The sequence below is a fragment of the Pelecanus crispus genome, chromosome 3, assembly GCF_030463565.1.
Source record: "Pelecanus crispus isolate bPelCri1 chromosome 3, bPelCri1.pri, whole genome shotgun sequence".
Taxonomy (NCBI): domain Eukaryota; kingdom Metazoa; phylum Chordata; class Aves; order Pelecaniformes; family Pelecanidae; genus Pelecanus; species Pelecanus crispus.
In genome coordinates this window covers 91,476,904-91,490,748 of record NC_134645.1, presented here as the reverse complement: position 1 = coordinate 91,490,748, position 13,845 = coordinate 91,476,904, and the positions used below count along the sequence as shown (strand labels likewise).

The following is a 13,845-nucleotide window of genomic DNA, read 5'->3' as shown; positions in this document are numbered from 1 at the left end:
GTTTTATCATCGGGAGACTCCTCTCCCTTATGTTGTTTTTCACTGAATTGTGACGTGCAGCTGGATCCTTTGCTGTGCAGGTTATTCCTTTTAGGAGTAAACGGAGGTACTTCCAAACAAAGTTAAAACTTAATCCAAAACAAGTGGATTTCCCTTTCAAAAATGGCTGTTGCCATTAAGTGGTTAGGTAGTGAAAGGTGTCCACCCCCTTGCCTCCTGTGTCTTATAGGTAATACTTCTTTGCCATTTTATATTCCGGTCTCTGCTACATTCAGTGGTGTAGGGAAATCCAATGCTTGTAAAGCATTAAATAATATTTACGTTTCATTTAACTTAAGCATACGTGGCTTCTTCTTTTATATATATGATTTATAGTTATTTTGGCCAATTCCTATTGTGCTCTTGTGAATTAGTGTTCTGACATGTTGTGTGTACTGCAGCATAAATAAGGCTGTAGCATCGCTTTTTGTAGTGGAATTGTTCTAGAGTGTTTAGGATCTGTAGAATAACCACAGCTTTTGTCCAACTGGTTTTAGATGGTTGCTAATACACGTTGTAAAATGGTAAGTATCGCAAGGCATCTCCAATTCATAAGGCTGTTTTTCAGAGGAGGCCGATATTGTTATCAGTGTTTTACTGCAATTTCTTATTTGTATCAGAAGGGAAATAACATGTCCAAAGTCACCCAGCAGACCCATGCCTGTGATCAAAATTGAACACACCTCTGGAGTTTTATTTTCACTAAATCATTCTTAAGCTAGTGACTGAACTATCCTAGGTTGAGTTCAGTAATCTTTGCTTATATAAGTATCTCCATTGAGAAATACAGGATGGAATCAGTCTATCTGTCTTGAACACTTGTGTGTTTCCTTCCCCCTTGCTATAGCACAAGAACCTCACAGTGAGAGTTGAGGAATGCGTGTGGTTTCTGATATATAGGAAATTATTGTAAGTCTTCAAAAGAGAGGAGTTTTTATTTGAGAGGATGAGGGAAGAGATTTCACATTTTCTAGAGGAAAAAGAAAACAATTGTCCAGAATTCAAAGCTTAATACTTGTGTTTTATTTCCTCCTCCTTTGTGATGAAACTGATCCAACTGGGAGATGACTTTAGTCTGCAGGACTTCCTTGGAGCCAGGGGTTTTATTTATCTGAACCTTTTCCAAACCATTTGTCGTTCTGCTTCTGACCACCTTTACTTTTTTGAGTTGCGATGTACTTGTCCTCTGTAGCTAGGGCGTGTTGTTGGCTTTTGTAAGTGACTTAGTAATACTCATTGCATTATTCTGGGTCACCTTTTCTGTGCATCTCAGCCTCTTTTTTTTTTTTTTTGCCTTTTATTTTGTTTTTAACTGCAACTGTACTGAGAAAACTCCATTGATGTGTCCTCAGGGAATCATTTCCTCTTAATTCTAAACCTGTTAGAGGTTATGAGAAGTTAAAAGAATCTGCTGCTGTTCCAGTTGATGGTTGAATTCAGAAACATAATGGAAGGGTGAAAAAGTTCCTCCCAAATATGCTGGGACACTGCTTCCAGCTTGAGACAGGAATATAAAGGGACAACATGCAAACTGATATCCTTAAGATGCTGGCAATTCAGTTCAAATTGTTGGTTTAATGGAGCACTGAAATGAAAGGAGAATAAAGTGGCCTCAGGAGCCTGTCAGATTGACGCTCATGTTGAAGTTTATATTTTTTTGCTATTCTCTAGGGCTGCTTTGTTTTTAAACCAAGTCCCAAGAAGAGAAGGGTGTCTCAGAAAACAGGTTAGTGCATTTTGATATATGTTGCTGTGCTTGGGTTAATTCTGGAAGGTTCACCACATCCGACTGAATTCTGTCATAGCTGCGTGAGGATTTCTGTTGCTCCTTGATGTTGATATTGCTGAAAACTCATTTCTTCTGAGGAACCCCAGCAAACTGTTGGATAGTGTAAATATTTTTTTTCATCTCCAGCAATCAAGATCATATAGCTATCTTTGTCTTTGCAATTTTGTTTTTTTTACAGGAGAACTCCTTTCTATGCTACCATAAATTGTTTAGTGACTGACAAACTGTTGTGGTTTAACTGGGCAGGCAGCCAAACACCACACAGCCCATTGCTCACTCCCCCCCACCCAGTGGGATAGGGGAGAGAATTGGGGGGAAAAAAAAAAGTAAAATTCATGGGTTGAGGTAAAGATGGTTTAATAGGACAAAAGGAAGGGAAAATAATAATGATGATTAAAGAATGTATGAAATAAGTGATGCACAATGCAATTGCTCACCACTCGCCAACCAATGCCCACCCAGTCCCCAAGCAGTGACTGCTGCGCCCCAGCCAACTTCCCCCCAGTTTCTGTACTGAGCATGACATCATATGGTATGGAATAGCCCTTTGGCCACTTTGGGTCACCTGTCCTGCCTGTGCCCCCTCCCAGCTTCTCGCTGGCAGGGCATGAGAAGCTGAAAAGTCCTTGATTAGTGTAAGCAGTACTTAGCAACAACTAAAACATCAGTGTGTTCTCAACATTATTCTCATACTAAATCCAAAACGCAGCACTATGCCAGCTACTAGAAAGAAAATTAACTCTATCCCAGCTGAAACCAGGACACAAACTATTTATCTGAAGAGTCTGAATGAGCCACTTCTAAGCTGTTGGAGTCAGAAATGATATCCCATACATTAGTCTAATAATATTTTTGGTAGCTTGCCTAAGTTTCTTGGGGGAAAGAAGAAAGAAAAGCCATTTGTGAAGATTCCATGGCTTCTGTCCACTAGTGTTTGTTATATGTATTTTCTTTTCTCCAGCCTATCTGCTGCATATACAGGTCTCTTGTCATTTGAGGAAGACTGAACAGCACTGACTTATTGGAGCCACAAATAATGCTGCTTAAATAGTTTCTGTTTGAGTCTCAGTTAGGAAGCTTACTGTTCCTATTCCCAGGTTAAACTTTTGGGCAGCACCAGAGCTGTCAAAAGGTGTGACAATTTGTATAAAAAAAAGTGGAGGGGAAAGTAATAAGGCCAGACTTTTGTGGAAATCACCACAGGATCATTCATTACCAGAGAGACATACTGTAACACCTGCTTTAAAATTAATCCCAAATTATTTTTTCCGTGAGAGTTGCCACATCTGTAGCTCAGGGAATGAGAGGCAGGGAAACAGAATCCAGTCTGTCATTCCAAGTCATTGCAAGATAAATAAACCGATAACCAAGACCTATGCACTTAAACCACATTGAAGTTTTACCCTTTACTGGATATTATGTTTTCATTTTTGCAAGATTAGTAATACTTGGATAAATCCTACTAAACATGTTGTTCTAGTTAGCAAATGGCTTTGAGACAGAAAATAAATTTGGCTGAAGTACCCCTAAAAGAGAGGCAGAGGTGAGCTAGTTTGGCTGCTGACAGGAGTTGGTTAGAATGGTGTTCTAAATAAACAGTACTTTGATGTGCATCTCTCCTGTTTGGAAGCCCAAACCTGTCAAGTGTGAAGTTTCAGCTGTGATAGTTGATAATACTGTTGTACCCCACAAAAGGCCTTCTGTGCACATTTGCACTTATAGTTTGAGTTTTGGTAGTATAAAAAGAATATTATGCCTTGGTATACTACCAATAATGTGGTAGCTCGATTTTCTTTAACTAAAAGAAAGACCTGTGTAGTCAGAGTGGGTTATGTATGTTAAGTGATTTTTCTTAGGGGGATACAAATGGGGTGTTAGTTTAGGGGAGGATGAGGGATGCCTCTTGTTTGTCATTGTTACAGAGCTGTTTTGGGTGTTTTTAATGCTTTGGGAGATTGAGTGTGCTCATCAAATGGTTCTTTTCTAGAGATCAGACCACTGCTGATGCTCCATTGAATGGCCACCAAATGGATATTAATGGCTAGCAAATTAAATTTTTTATATGCATACCTTTAGAAAAAAAATCAATTGTTACATTTAATGTCACCATGTAGCAACAGTTAACAGGCTGTTTACTTAACCTTCAGTCTTTGTGTTCTTCCAGGTGGTGTTAGTGAAGCATTAAAGGTACACCAGGCCTGATAAGTGTGTGCTGGGAGTAGAAAGATGGTTCCAAGCCTGTGTTTTTTTTCTAAGGGAAGTGCAGACTGTGTGAATGTAGGAGGAAAAACAATGAAAAAAATCTCACTCAGTTGTTCTAGTTTCTGTTCAGTTTCCTATTTTACTCCCAGCTTTGTCTTTCCTTCTTAGTTGGGAGCTGGTGGCGAGTTTCTGTACTCACATTTGTGAGGCAGAGCAGCACCTGGGAAGCCAAATGTATTCAGAAAATGTGCCAAGACACTGTTTTACCAAAAAGGATCGGATTCTCCTTTTCTTTTTCATAAAGAGCATGTATAGAAGTGAGAGGCAATTTAGAGGTGAGCCAGAAATGTAGGCCTGGTTTGTGCTTAAAAGTTTTGCTGGCATAGTTGTGTTGGTTAAATGTATTTTAAAAAATAAATAAATCTGTATTTCATGTAACCTGACAGTTCTTTCCCAGTATACCTTATTATTTTCAGGAAATTGGTGTTAGCTGCATCTTCCCTGGGGAGCAGAAAAGATTTTCACGTATCTATTCTTGCAAGCCTTTATGGTTCATATCTGACTGTAATAGTGAAGGAGGATTGAATATTTGGATTTGAATATAGGTGAAAGAGACCCACAAAACTTTCTGAAGCAAGTGAAAGGTGTTTTTTTAAATTTATTTTAATAATAAAGGCTGTTTGCTCTGATTTAGCCTTTAGCTCATATGGGACTTGAGGTGGAAGCCAGTTCTTTACCTTTTGCCTGCATACTTAGGTAATAGATTCTGCTTGTTCCCTCACTTGTTCTGCCAGATACCAGCAGTTAATTAATTGGTTAAGACAAAAGTAATCTCCCTCAGATGTATACGTATATTAAGATGTTCTTGTTTCAGTCGGGCGCTTCATTTTCTTCTCAACAAAAAATGTTTTGTTTTAATAATCTGATTTATGCTTGCCTTTGCTTTCTGTCTTTCTAGTTAATGATTTTGGAGAAAGAAAGGATGATTCAGAGGATACTGAGTTGCGGTTTGTTACTTGTCAGTCTTTATGGCATGAGATCAAATCCGAAACAGAGGTGAGTCTTGCGCTTAATACTAAAGCAGTGTTTTGCATTTATAACATCATTGCTTGCTTCTTTGTTTCTGGAGATCTTTTTTTACACTCTTAAAAGGTCAATCAGTTAAAGCAATAAAAGTGCCAGAAGTATTGACTGAGACTGAAATCCCTGTCCAGAATATAAAAGAGTAATAATAAATCCATCAATTACACGTTACTTCTAACCACACAACTACATGCTTTTGATGCTTCAAGCTGCTGCTTCTAGGCTTCTCTTACTAATTGTCCGTTTTATTAATTCCTGGTATACTGCTGTTTTCTACCTTCAATTCAGTTACGTGTTTGCCAGCCCTCTGAGGATTTTAGGCTGCTCTTGACCTCAATGTTACGGAGTTCATAGCAGCCCAGGATTCATCGTGGATTTATGTGAATACAACTGCATGGAAGTCAAATACTGAATGACACAGCTGCAAGTATAGTCTGTTGAATTAGTACGGACAGTGTCAATGGAGTTGTCTGGTGGGGATCGGAGTTAATTTCATACTGAACTGTGGCCTCCTAATTGTTGTGTGCTAGAAGGCATGCTGTTGGTGTGTTCCTATAGCCAGCTGGCTATATTATAGTATGAATAATTGCTTCCGTACGGCAGGGATTTCCTCCTATTCAGTGTCAAGGATTCTGGGCCAGTATTCCATATTCCTCTGCCTGCTGTTGGGCTCTAGACATTATGAGAATTTTTTTTCCAAAGTTTGTTTTGGGATGTACAGTAGGAGCCAGCTGGATGTAGCTTATAATCTGGACCCTTGGGTTAAACTCATAAATTCCTCTAATTCTGTTCATGCTGTTCCATGATCCAGCTCACTTTGACTAGTCAGCACCCTTTTCAAACCATAACTAGCCAGGCTGAGCAAAGCAGTGCACTACATCAGCAGTGCTGATTATAGAGAACACGTACAAGTTCGTGGAGGTATATTTGGTATCTTTCTGCCAACTGCTTCGGTTTGACAGGTTAGCTACCAGCACTGGTAGTAATGTTGGCAGCTGCATCAGAAACTGCCTTGTCAGCTACATTGGGAAGATAACATTCTGTACCTACTTCTGGAAGACCTTTTGTTGGATCTTCTTTCTTTGGCACAGTGTTGTCAAGGCTTTTGAGACAATGCTTCTACATCGCCAACAGTGGCTGCAGGATCTTCAGGTTGAAGACGTGGTGGGTTTTTTTTTCTTTTCCCTAGTGCTCTGCAAGGATTTCTCCCAGAGCAGCAGGCACAACCCATCATAGTGAAAGCCTCCCTTAACTGCTCAGAAGCACAGAGCCATTGCCATTTGCAAAATCATCATTCTTTCCTGTTCTAAATCTCCTAGCCTTGTGTTCTTTGAGGCTGCTAGGAGCTTGCCCAATACTTTCTTCTGTTCTTCCTCCTCCTGATGGAAGACAGTTAATGCTACATTGACAAATTGATATGGGCCTTGCCTTAGAGTTTGATTTGATGAAGGGCAGATTACCTGCAGTTACTTTTGCTGCTATATATAGGATTTTCTTTATCCAGCTTCTGGGGTATCTCTTCTACTGACTTTTGAATTACCATCCTTTTATCCCACTGTTGGCAAACTCGGACCTGAGAATTGTTCTTACATATAAAATTGTGTGATAATTTAGGTTGGAAGGGACCTTAGAAAGTCTCTAGTCCGGACTCCTGCTCAAAGCGGCATCATCTGTGATGTCAGACCAGGTAGATGCGGGCTTTATCCAGTCAGGATTTTATTTCTTATATACTTTCAAACCCTGGTACAGTAAACCTGATCCATGGCAGAATACCTGGGAAGTGCATGGCTTGCTTGTTTGGACTTTTATTCCAGAGGTTCTGGTAGTGTCCTAAGGGAGCCTAGCAGGATGTTCTCCAAAGTTTTTTCCGGGGCACTGCTACCTGACAATTTGTTGGCAGGCCATATGCTTGTGCTGGTGTTTTCCCAGTTCTCTGGTATCTACCTGAGGTATTGGAAGAGTGAAGAGAATTTGACCTCCGAATACTTTGTTGCAGAGCACTCTTGGCCTTGGTATGTCCGTCATAAACTGTGCTGTGATTGTGGCAGCACCATCTGTCATCTGGTGATGACATCCTTTCAGGCTTCTCACAACATGAAAAGCTGGCAAAAGTACTGCAGGAACTGTCCTTCATTTTTGGAAGGTGAATTTTGGACCTGTTTTGTTTCAGTATTGCAAGGTATTCCAGTTTTGACCCCTGCTGTCAGCAGTGGCCTTGCACATGTTCTTATTATGATACATCTCATCAAGGGCTTTCAGAAACATTCCCTTCTTATAAGGTGAGGAATTCCAGCTGCACTACCAGCATCCAGCTTAGAAACAAAAAGCCTAAGCGTAGGTCTGTAATATGGTAATTTTAGCTCTAATGTGCAGATAACGGTTTTCAGACCACACAACAGATAATCATGACCAAACCTAATAGCATAGCAGGGACTGAACTTCCAGTTCATGTGACTTTTCCAGAGTAAGCAGTGTCATGGAAGTAAACAAGCTGGTCACTTGACATGCAGAGCAGCCTAGTGTACTTTCTGAAACACTACCAAAATAGTACCAGTAACAAAGTTGTTCTGACAAGAAAAGACTGATGGATTTTAAGAAAGCTAAGTAAATGTGTAGTGCTATGGCAGACTGAATTCCATCTTCACAAGTGTGCATTGGAAGAAATAATATATACTATAACCATGCAAAGTAAGGATTTAGGTTCTTGTTAGGGCAGCTCAGTGAAAACATGTACAATAACGATCAGAAGAAGCTCAGGGTCTGATGGATTCTGAAGCAGAAGCTCGGAGGATTGTTACAGGACGTATGGTAATACAGGAGCTGTTACAGTGCTGTTATAAAGCCAATGGTGTAAACTCTTCTTTTTAATATGCCATGTTACAGTTTCTTCTGAGTTGCCATAGAATTTATCAGGTGGGAGCTTAGAGGTGCACAACCAACATCAGAAAGGCCAGAAGGCTATTTTTTAATAAGTAGAGGATGAAAAGAGATTACTTTATGTACAGTTTTATCAGTTGTTTAGGAAAGCAACAGGAACTCTTCTGTATAATAAAAGCGGAGCTCAGGTTTTTGAGCAGGTATCATGTGCAGTCTCCTGGAGATGTGACCCTAACTCCTTTGATAGCTGCCTCATCAATGCTGCCAAAGGCGGCCTTTGCCACTTCGTTTAAAATCAAGTTCACTGCTGTGTGTGTCACTTCTTGTTGCTAATAAATCTTGATGATGATTTTATTGGGGGCAGGGGTTTAATCTTGTTTCTAACGTCTATGTTCTAGAATATATATTGATATCCTGAACTTCAGAGTACAGGGTTTTTTTGTCTGTTCTAGCAGAAGGCATATCTTAGATTAGAGACAGATTTTCAAAGGCACATACATAATAAAAGAGATACAAAATGTTGCCACTATGTATATCTGCCTTTAAAAGTTTTATCTCCTCCTGCTTTCTCTTACCTTTCCATATGTTCCTGCATAAACATATTCTTGTATGAAAATCATCCTGAAGGGCAAAAGACAGTGTAGCAAATGTGGAAGTCACGTGGTTTAGTATTTTTTCCTATAAAACGTAATTAATGCTTTCCTTTATTTTTTTTTTTTTCCTTTTATCCTGAATTAGATCTGGAGGAGCTGAATGTTGGCTCTCATATAGATTTCTCAGAAAAATGTTTACAGGTGCTTTGTAATCCAAGAGGAAATAATAGGAATTTTCATGAACATTCTTCCATGAACTAATTCTATTGTTTTATTCCTTCTATGTCAATTACACTTTGTCAGAATGGTTTTTTTTTTCTTTTTCGTCTTCTTCTTTAAAGCCTGTGGTGTTAGAACACAGTTAAGCTCATTTGCTTTCCAAGTTATTGCTGAGGCATTTAACTAGAAGTTCCAAGATGGGAAATGTCTGTGTTTGCCAGACAGTGAATAAATTATCATGTTTATAGTTCACAGGAAAGCTTAGTGTTACTTAAAATGTTACCCTGGAGTTTTAAGGATTAAAAATCATGCAGGAAAGGGGTAGGAAAAGGAAGATATTCTGGTGTTTCCACATTTTTATAAATAAAATCTCTCTGTTTGTTTACAGCAAATACAGGAAGACTTGAATAAGCAGTTATTTGATAACCTAGTAAGTTTTTTGAGGCGGTCTCACTCGGAGTTCCAAGAGAAGACAACAAAATGGACTTGTCAGATGAAGTCCAGAGAAATCCCTACTGCAGCTCTTGTCTTAGGTAATTTTTTAAAGATCTATTTTGTTATGTACATCTGCTTAAAACTGACACAGAGATCAATGAAAAATATATTGCTGACTTCTAGCAATTACTGTGAGCAATATCAGCTTCAGAAATGTTAACAGAAGAGATTGGTCTGGGAGAAGGAAGCAGGATAAGAACTCCTTCCCCTTCATCTGTACACATAATAGTGCAGTAAGGTAACACCTTCTCTAAAGGTCTGTCTTAGGCAGCTGGTAGTGATCTGGGTTTTTTTTTCCTGATGCACTGGAGGTGCTTTGATTCTGTCCCTGTTTCTGCCACCAATATGCTTGGTGGTTTCTATTACTAACCATGGAATTACACAGCTTCTGTATTTCTGATATATGTTCTTGCAGTGCATCTTTACATGTAGGAAAGCATTGTCTTTATCTTGGAAAAGGAGCAGAGGGTGAAGAAAATAGCTGAAGATCTTATTACTGAAGTTAGTGACATTCTGAAGTCTTTCTTTCTTTTTTTTGATTTTCCCCCTCCTTTCTTTCAAAGGGTTGTAACTGTAAACCTAAACCTAGTTCAAGGCAAACTGATTGCATTTTCAGTGGATCATTTTTGGGAACCTAAAATCAGGCCTGTGCTTCAAATTTACCACGTGAGCACTAACAAAGCCTAGAAGGTAGTCTGCTTTTGTAGGTAGTAGAAAATAAGAAGTTCCTGCTCTGAATATTTCTGTGGAAGAAGCTGTGAATTGCTTTCTAGAGGGGCTTGTTCTTTTTTTGGTTGACTAAGGATGTTAACAAAGGCAGTAAATATTGATAGTTCATAGTAAATTCAGACTGTAGTTCATACTAACTCATAGTAATTTTCCTCCTTATCTAAGCCATGTGAGGATCCAGGTCTCAGGTGTATGCACTGCTCTTCTTGTAGAGAAGGTGAATTCATCTTCTTGTCTGCAGGCCTTAGATTACTGTGGATGGCTTCCGAGGGTATGAGGAGCAGGGAAGTTAGAAAACCAATCCTACTCCTTGCAGGTTTGCACCCTTGAGAAATCTTTCTGTAAAAAAAACAGCCCGAACTATATAAGGGGTCTTTGCAGTGATTCCCCGTTCCTTTAATTAGCTAGTATTAACGTGTACGTCTAATCTTGTACTAGTTTTTCATCTTTCTTCATAGGTGATGTGATGCTTTTCATTCCCTCCTTGAATTTTTGAGGTATTATCTGTTTTTTGTCTGCTGTTCAGTTTATTATTTATTCATTGTGGTCACAAATCACAGGAAAAATACGCTTAAAAATTTGTCTTTCTTCTAGGTGTAAATGTTACAGATCATGACTTGACTTTTAGAAGTCTCTCAGAAGTCCTTCAGAATAACGTTACTCCTTATATAGCCTTGCTGGAAGCCAAAGATTGCCCAGGTAAATAGTGCAATAGCTTTGCTTCTTCATCTGAATAAGCTGTCAATTAACTAGAAATTCTAGCTTTTGCCCCTAAATTTAAGAATAATGGATGGAGGGATCTTGAAGACTTTCTAAAGATTTGTTCAATCCCATGTTAACGTAGCAGTAATGCGTACTGTATTTTAAGAGGTATACAGTTCTTTTTAAAACAATGAAGATTGAAATACTATTTAGTTGTAGCATAAATGTCAAGAGCATGCTGCTTAGTGTATTGCATGTTGATATTGTAGGTTGGCTTTCCTCTTGTACAGTGTATGTATGCATTCTACTTTTTAAATGCTTACAGTCACATTATTACAGTGAGGGAATGGGTAGAATAAAATTTTGTCCCACTCTCCTTGCTCCTTTTTTATTTTTTAAGTAAAAAGATTAAAATAATTTACGGCAGCATCCCCAGATCTATGGATTGGCTGCCTTATTTATTTTTAGGTCACTCTAATAGCATGTGGCTGGAGATCAGGAAAGGTGGAGGGCCAACATCTTCACCTGAATTGTTGCTATCTAGGCAAATTAATAGGATAATTTTTATTGCATTAACAACATGCATATCATTAATACTTCCAAGCTTTCCGGAGCATGAGATGTGCATTTGGGAGAGAGAAGGAGAATAATTAGAAAAGTGAAAAATAATAAGTGATAACTTGGGGTAATTTTTTGGAGTGTGAGTTGGAATAACCAAATGTCTTTACTGTGTGTCTAAAAATGTGTTGTAAAGGCATAAAAAATCTGATGCAGAAGCTGATGGGGCAGCTGATGAACTGCTATATAGATGTGGAGTCATTGGAAGATGAGGACTATGTGCAGGTTTCCCAGAATAGAATACGTTGCTCAATGACTTCTCTTATCAACTGGTATGAGAGTGTAACAAAGGTATGTGTGGAATTTTTGGTTTGTTTTTTTTTTTTTAATCACCAGTTTATAAAAATGCCTGACCTTTAGATGCTTTTAAAAAAGAAATTGGATGATTTGAATTTCTATGCCATAGTGAAAAAATGCCAAAGGTTAGTTTTTCATTTAATACTAAGAAATAACTGAGATTGAGGTGATTTGAATATAAATCTGTAACATATATAACAAATGCGGAGTTAGCTTCTGATGAGGTATGAATGTCAGAATCCTGAAATACAAGCGAAAAGTACTAGTTTATTATATGTTTACTTGGGAACTAGAAGCTTAAAATGCACTATCAACTTCATGCCAGATGCTTTTCTCCCAGGAGTGCTGAGATGTTTCGTTTATTAAAACAAAACTTTAAGAAAGAACAGCCATCCAGGGGAGAGGCGCTGTATTAGTGCTGATGTGCCATTATGTCATCTGCAGCCCACACTACATTGACAAGCAGTGAGAAAATAACTTTCAAAATGTTTTTGTATCTTTGTATTTAATAAAGCTAATGGAGTTTTAAGTTTTGTTTGTGTCGTGAATAAAAGTTAGAACTGATTTTATGATGACTTCATCAGAGCAGTGTGTTAAATAAGAGCGTGTGCTCATTAAACTTTTCTTATTACTGGGTAAAGATAGAGGAAATGGGCAACGTCCATGTACACAGCTCAAATCTTTGCCCTCAATCCCAGCAGAATGTCACCAGTTCTGTCCCACAGAGCTATTCTTGTCTTTGTTGGAATGCAGGTTTATAAAATTTGTTTATTCTTTGTACTTCCTGCTGTGCCAAACAGAAGGAAGAAAAATTGCAATTCTAGATGCTAATAATAAATACAACTCTAGCAAAAAGTCAGTCATGTCACTTTGGAGCATTATAATATTGTAGATGTGATTCAATCTTTTTATTTTCCTGTCTTCTGTTTATTAATGCATAGCGAGTGGCTTTAAAGAAAACAGATTCTGAAACTCTGAGCAAAAAAAGAACCTCCTCTTCTAGACACTGGCAATCTCCTCCAGTTGTCGTTATATTCAAAGACATGGAAAGTTTCACCACAAAAGTACTTCAAGACTTCATAGTCATCAGCAGGTAATGTGACCTGAAGTTTAGTTCTTCCACTCCTTTACCCATTTTCTGTTTGCAGCTGTTTTGAAGCGTAACAATGAGGCCAGTGGAGAGTTGGAATCAAATATTGATGCTGCTTCTTTGCAGGAGTGATTGAGCAAAAACCTGTTTGCTAGGTTTTGGGGATAAATTATCCTAAAGCTAACCTGGGACTCTGAACCAGAGTGCCTAAGGGCTGGGTTGAGATATTGGGTGGCCAACTCAATTCTTTACATAAGAGGATTTATTGGTGCTAGTTGTTACAGAATTTGTGGTTGTGAAACTAATTTTTTAAGATGCCTAGATCTTTCTTCTGTAGACTTTTAAAATTGTTTTCAGAGCATATTTTTGGTATGACTACTGATGAAATGCTGCTTAAAGGTCGCTAGCTTACTAATAGGGGTATATAAAACTTATCCAGAGAATTTCTCAGTGTTGGCCAGCATCTGTAATGAGTAGCTGACTACTTCACATACTGCTGTGCTTCTGTCCTTCCTTAAACTGTCTTCCTTAATATCATCTCATGCATTTTAATCAAAACCCCATGCTGTTCTCCAAAAAGAGCATCTTACACTTTGAATCCCCAGGTTGAAACTACAGTTGCAGCAGAATTGGGACTGCAGTTGTACAATTAATTCAGCTGCAGCATGCACACCTGATGTTACCTCTAAACAAGGCTAGGCAATTTTACTTGCTGAGACCCCCACTATAAAAATATTTTTCTACTTCAGATCTGGCAGATGGGTTCTCTGGGGAACATTTTAAGAAGTAAAATAAGAAATCCACAATTATCTGGAAATAATTAGGGTGTAAGGCAGGGGAAGATGAGGTTTTAATTGTTTTTTAAGTATTGTGTTTTATTTTGCTTTTTGTGGCAAGGATAAATACCTAATTATGAGCATGTGGAATGTAGATGAAGTGCAGTTCAGGTCTGTCAGTCTACTATTTGCAAATACACTTTTTTTCATAGACTGTGTGTCTCTTTAGAAAAAAGGTTTAGAGGATTCAGATGATCTTACAACTAAAGATTGTCTTGATTAAAGTCAAGTAGAAGATGGGTAAAATAGAAGCTTGGCGGAGTTGCATAATACTGT

The 13,845-nt window shown here is 38.4% G+C and overlaps 1 protein-coding gene across 4 annotated transcripts in view; it reads left to right on the top strand.

Moving 5' to 3' along the window:
* ORC3 (origin recognition complex subunit 3) overlaps positions 1–13,845 on the top strand; it is a 39,980-nt gene that overhangs the window by 952 nt on the left and 25,183 nt on the right. For 2 of the 4 annotated variants that reach the window (XM_009481625.2, XM_075708224.1), the window contains exons 1-7: positions 1,213–1,236; positions 1,711–1,765; positions 4,989–5,086; positions 9,191–9,335; positions 10,621–10,725; positions 11,483–11,637; positions 12,600–12,736. In XM_009481625.2, the coding sequence (XP_009479900.1) occupies positions 1,213–1,236; positions 1,711–1,765; positions 4,989–5,086; positions 9,191–9,335; positions 10,621–10,725; positions 11,483–11,637; positions 12,600–12,736 (719 nt within the window). Of the gene's footprint in view, positions 1–1,212; positions 1,237–1,710; positions 1,766–4,988; positions 5,087–9,190; positions 9,336–10,620; positions 10,726–11,482; positions 11,638–12,584; positions 12,737–13,845 lie in introns of those variants that run through there. The other 2 variants (XM_075708223.1, XM_075708222.1) reach the window with 1 other exon arrangement.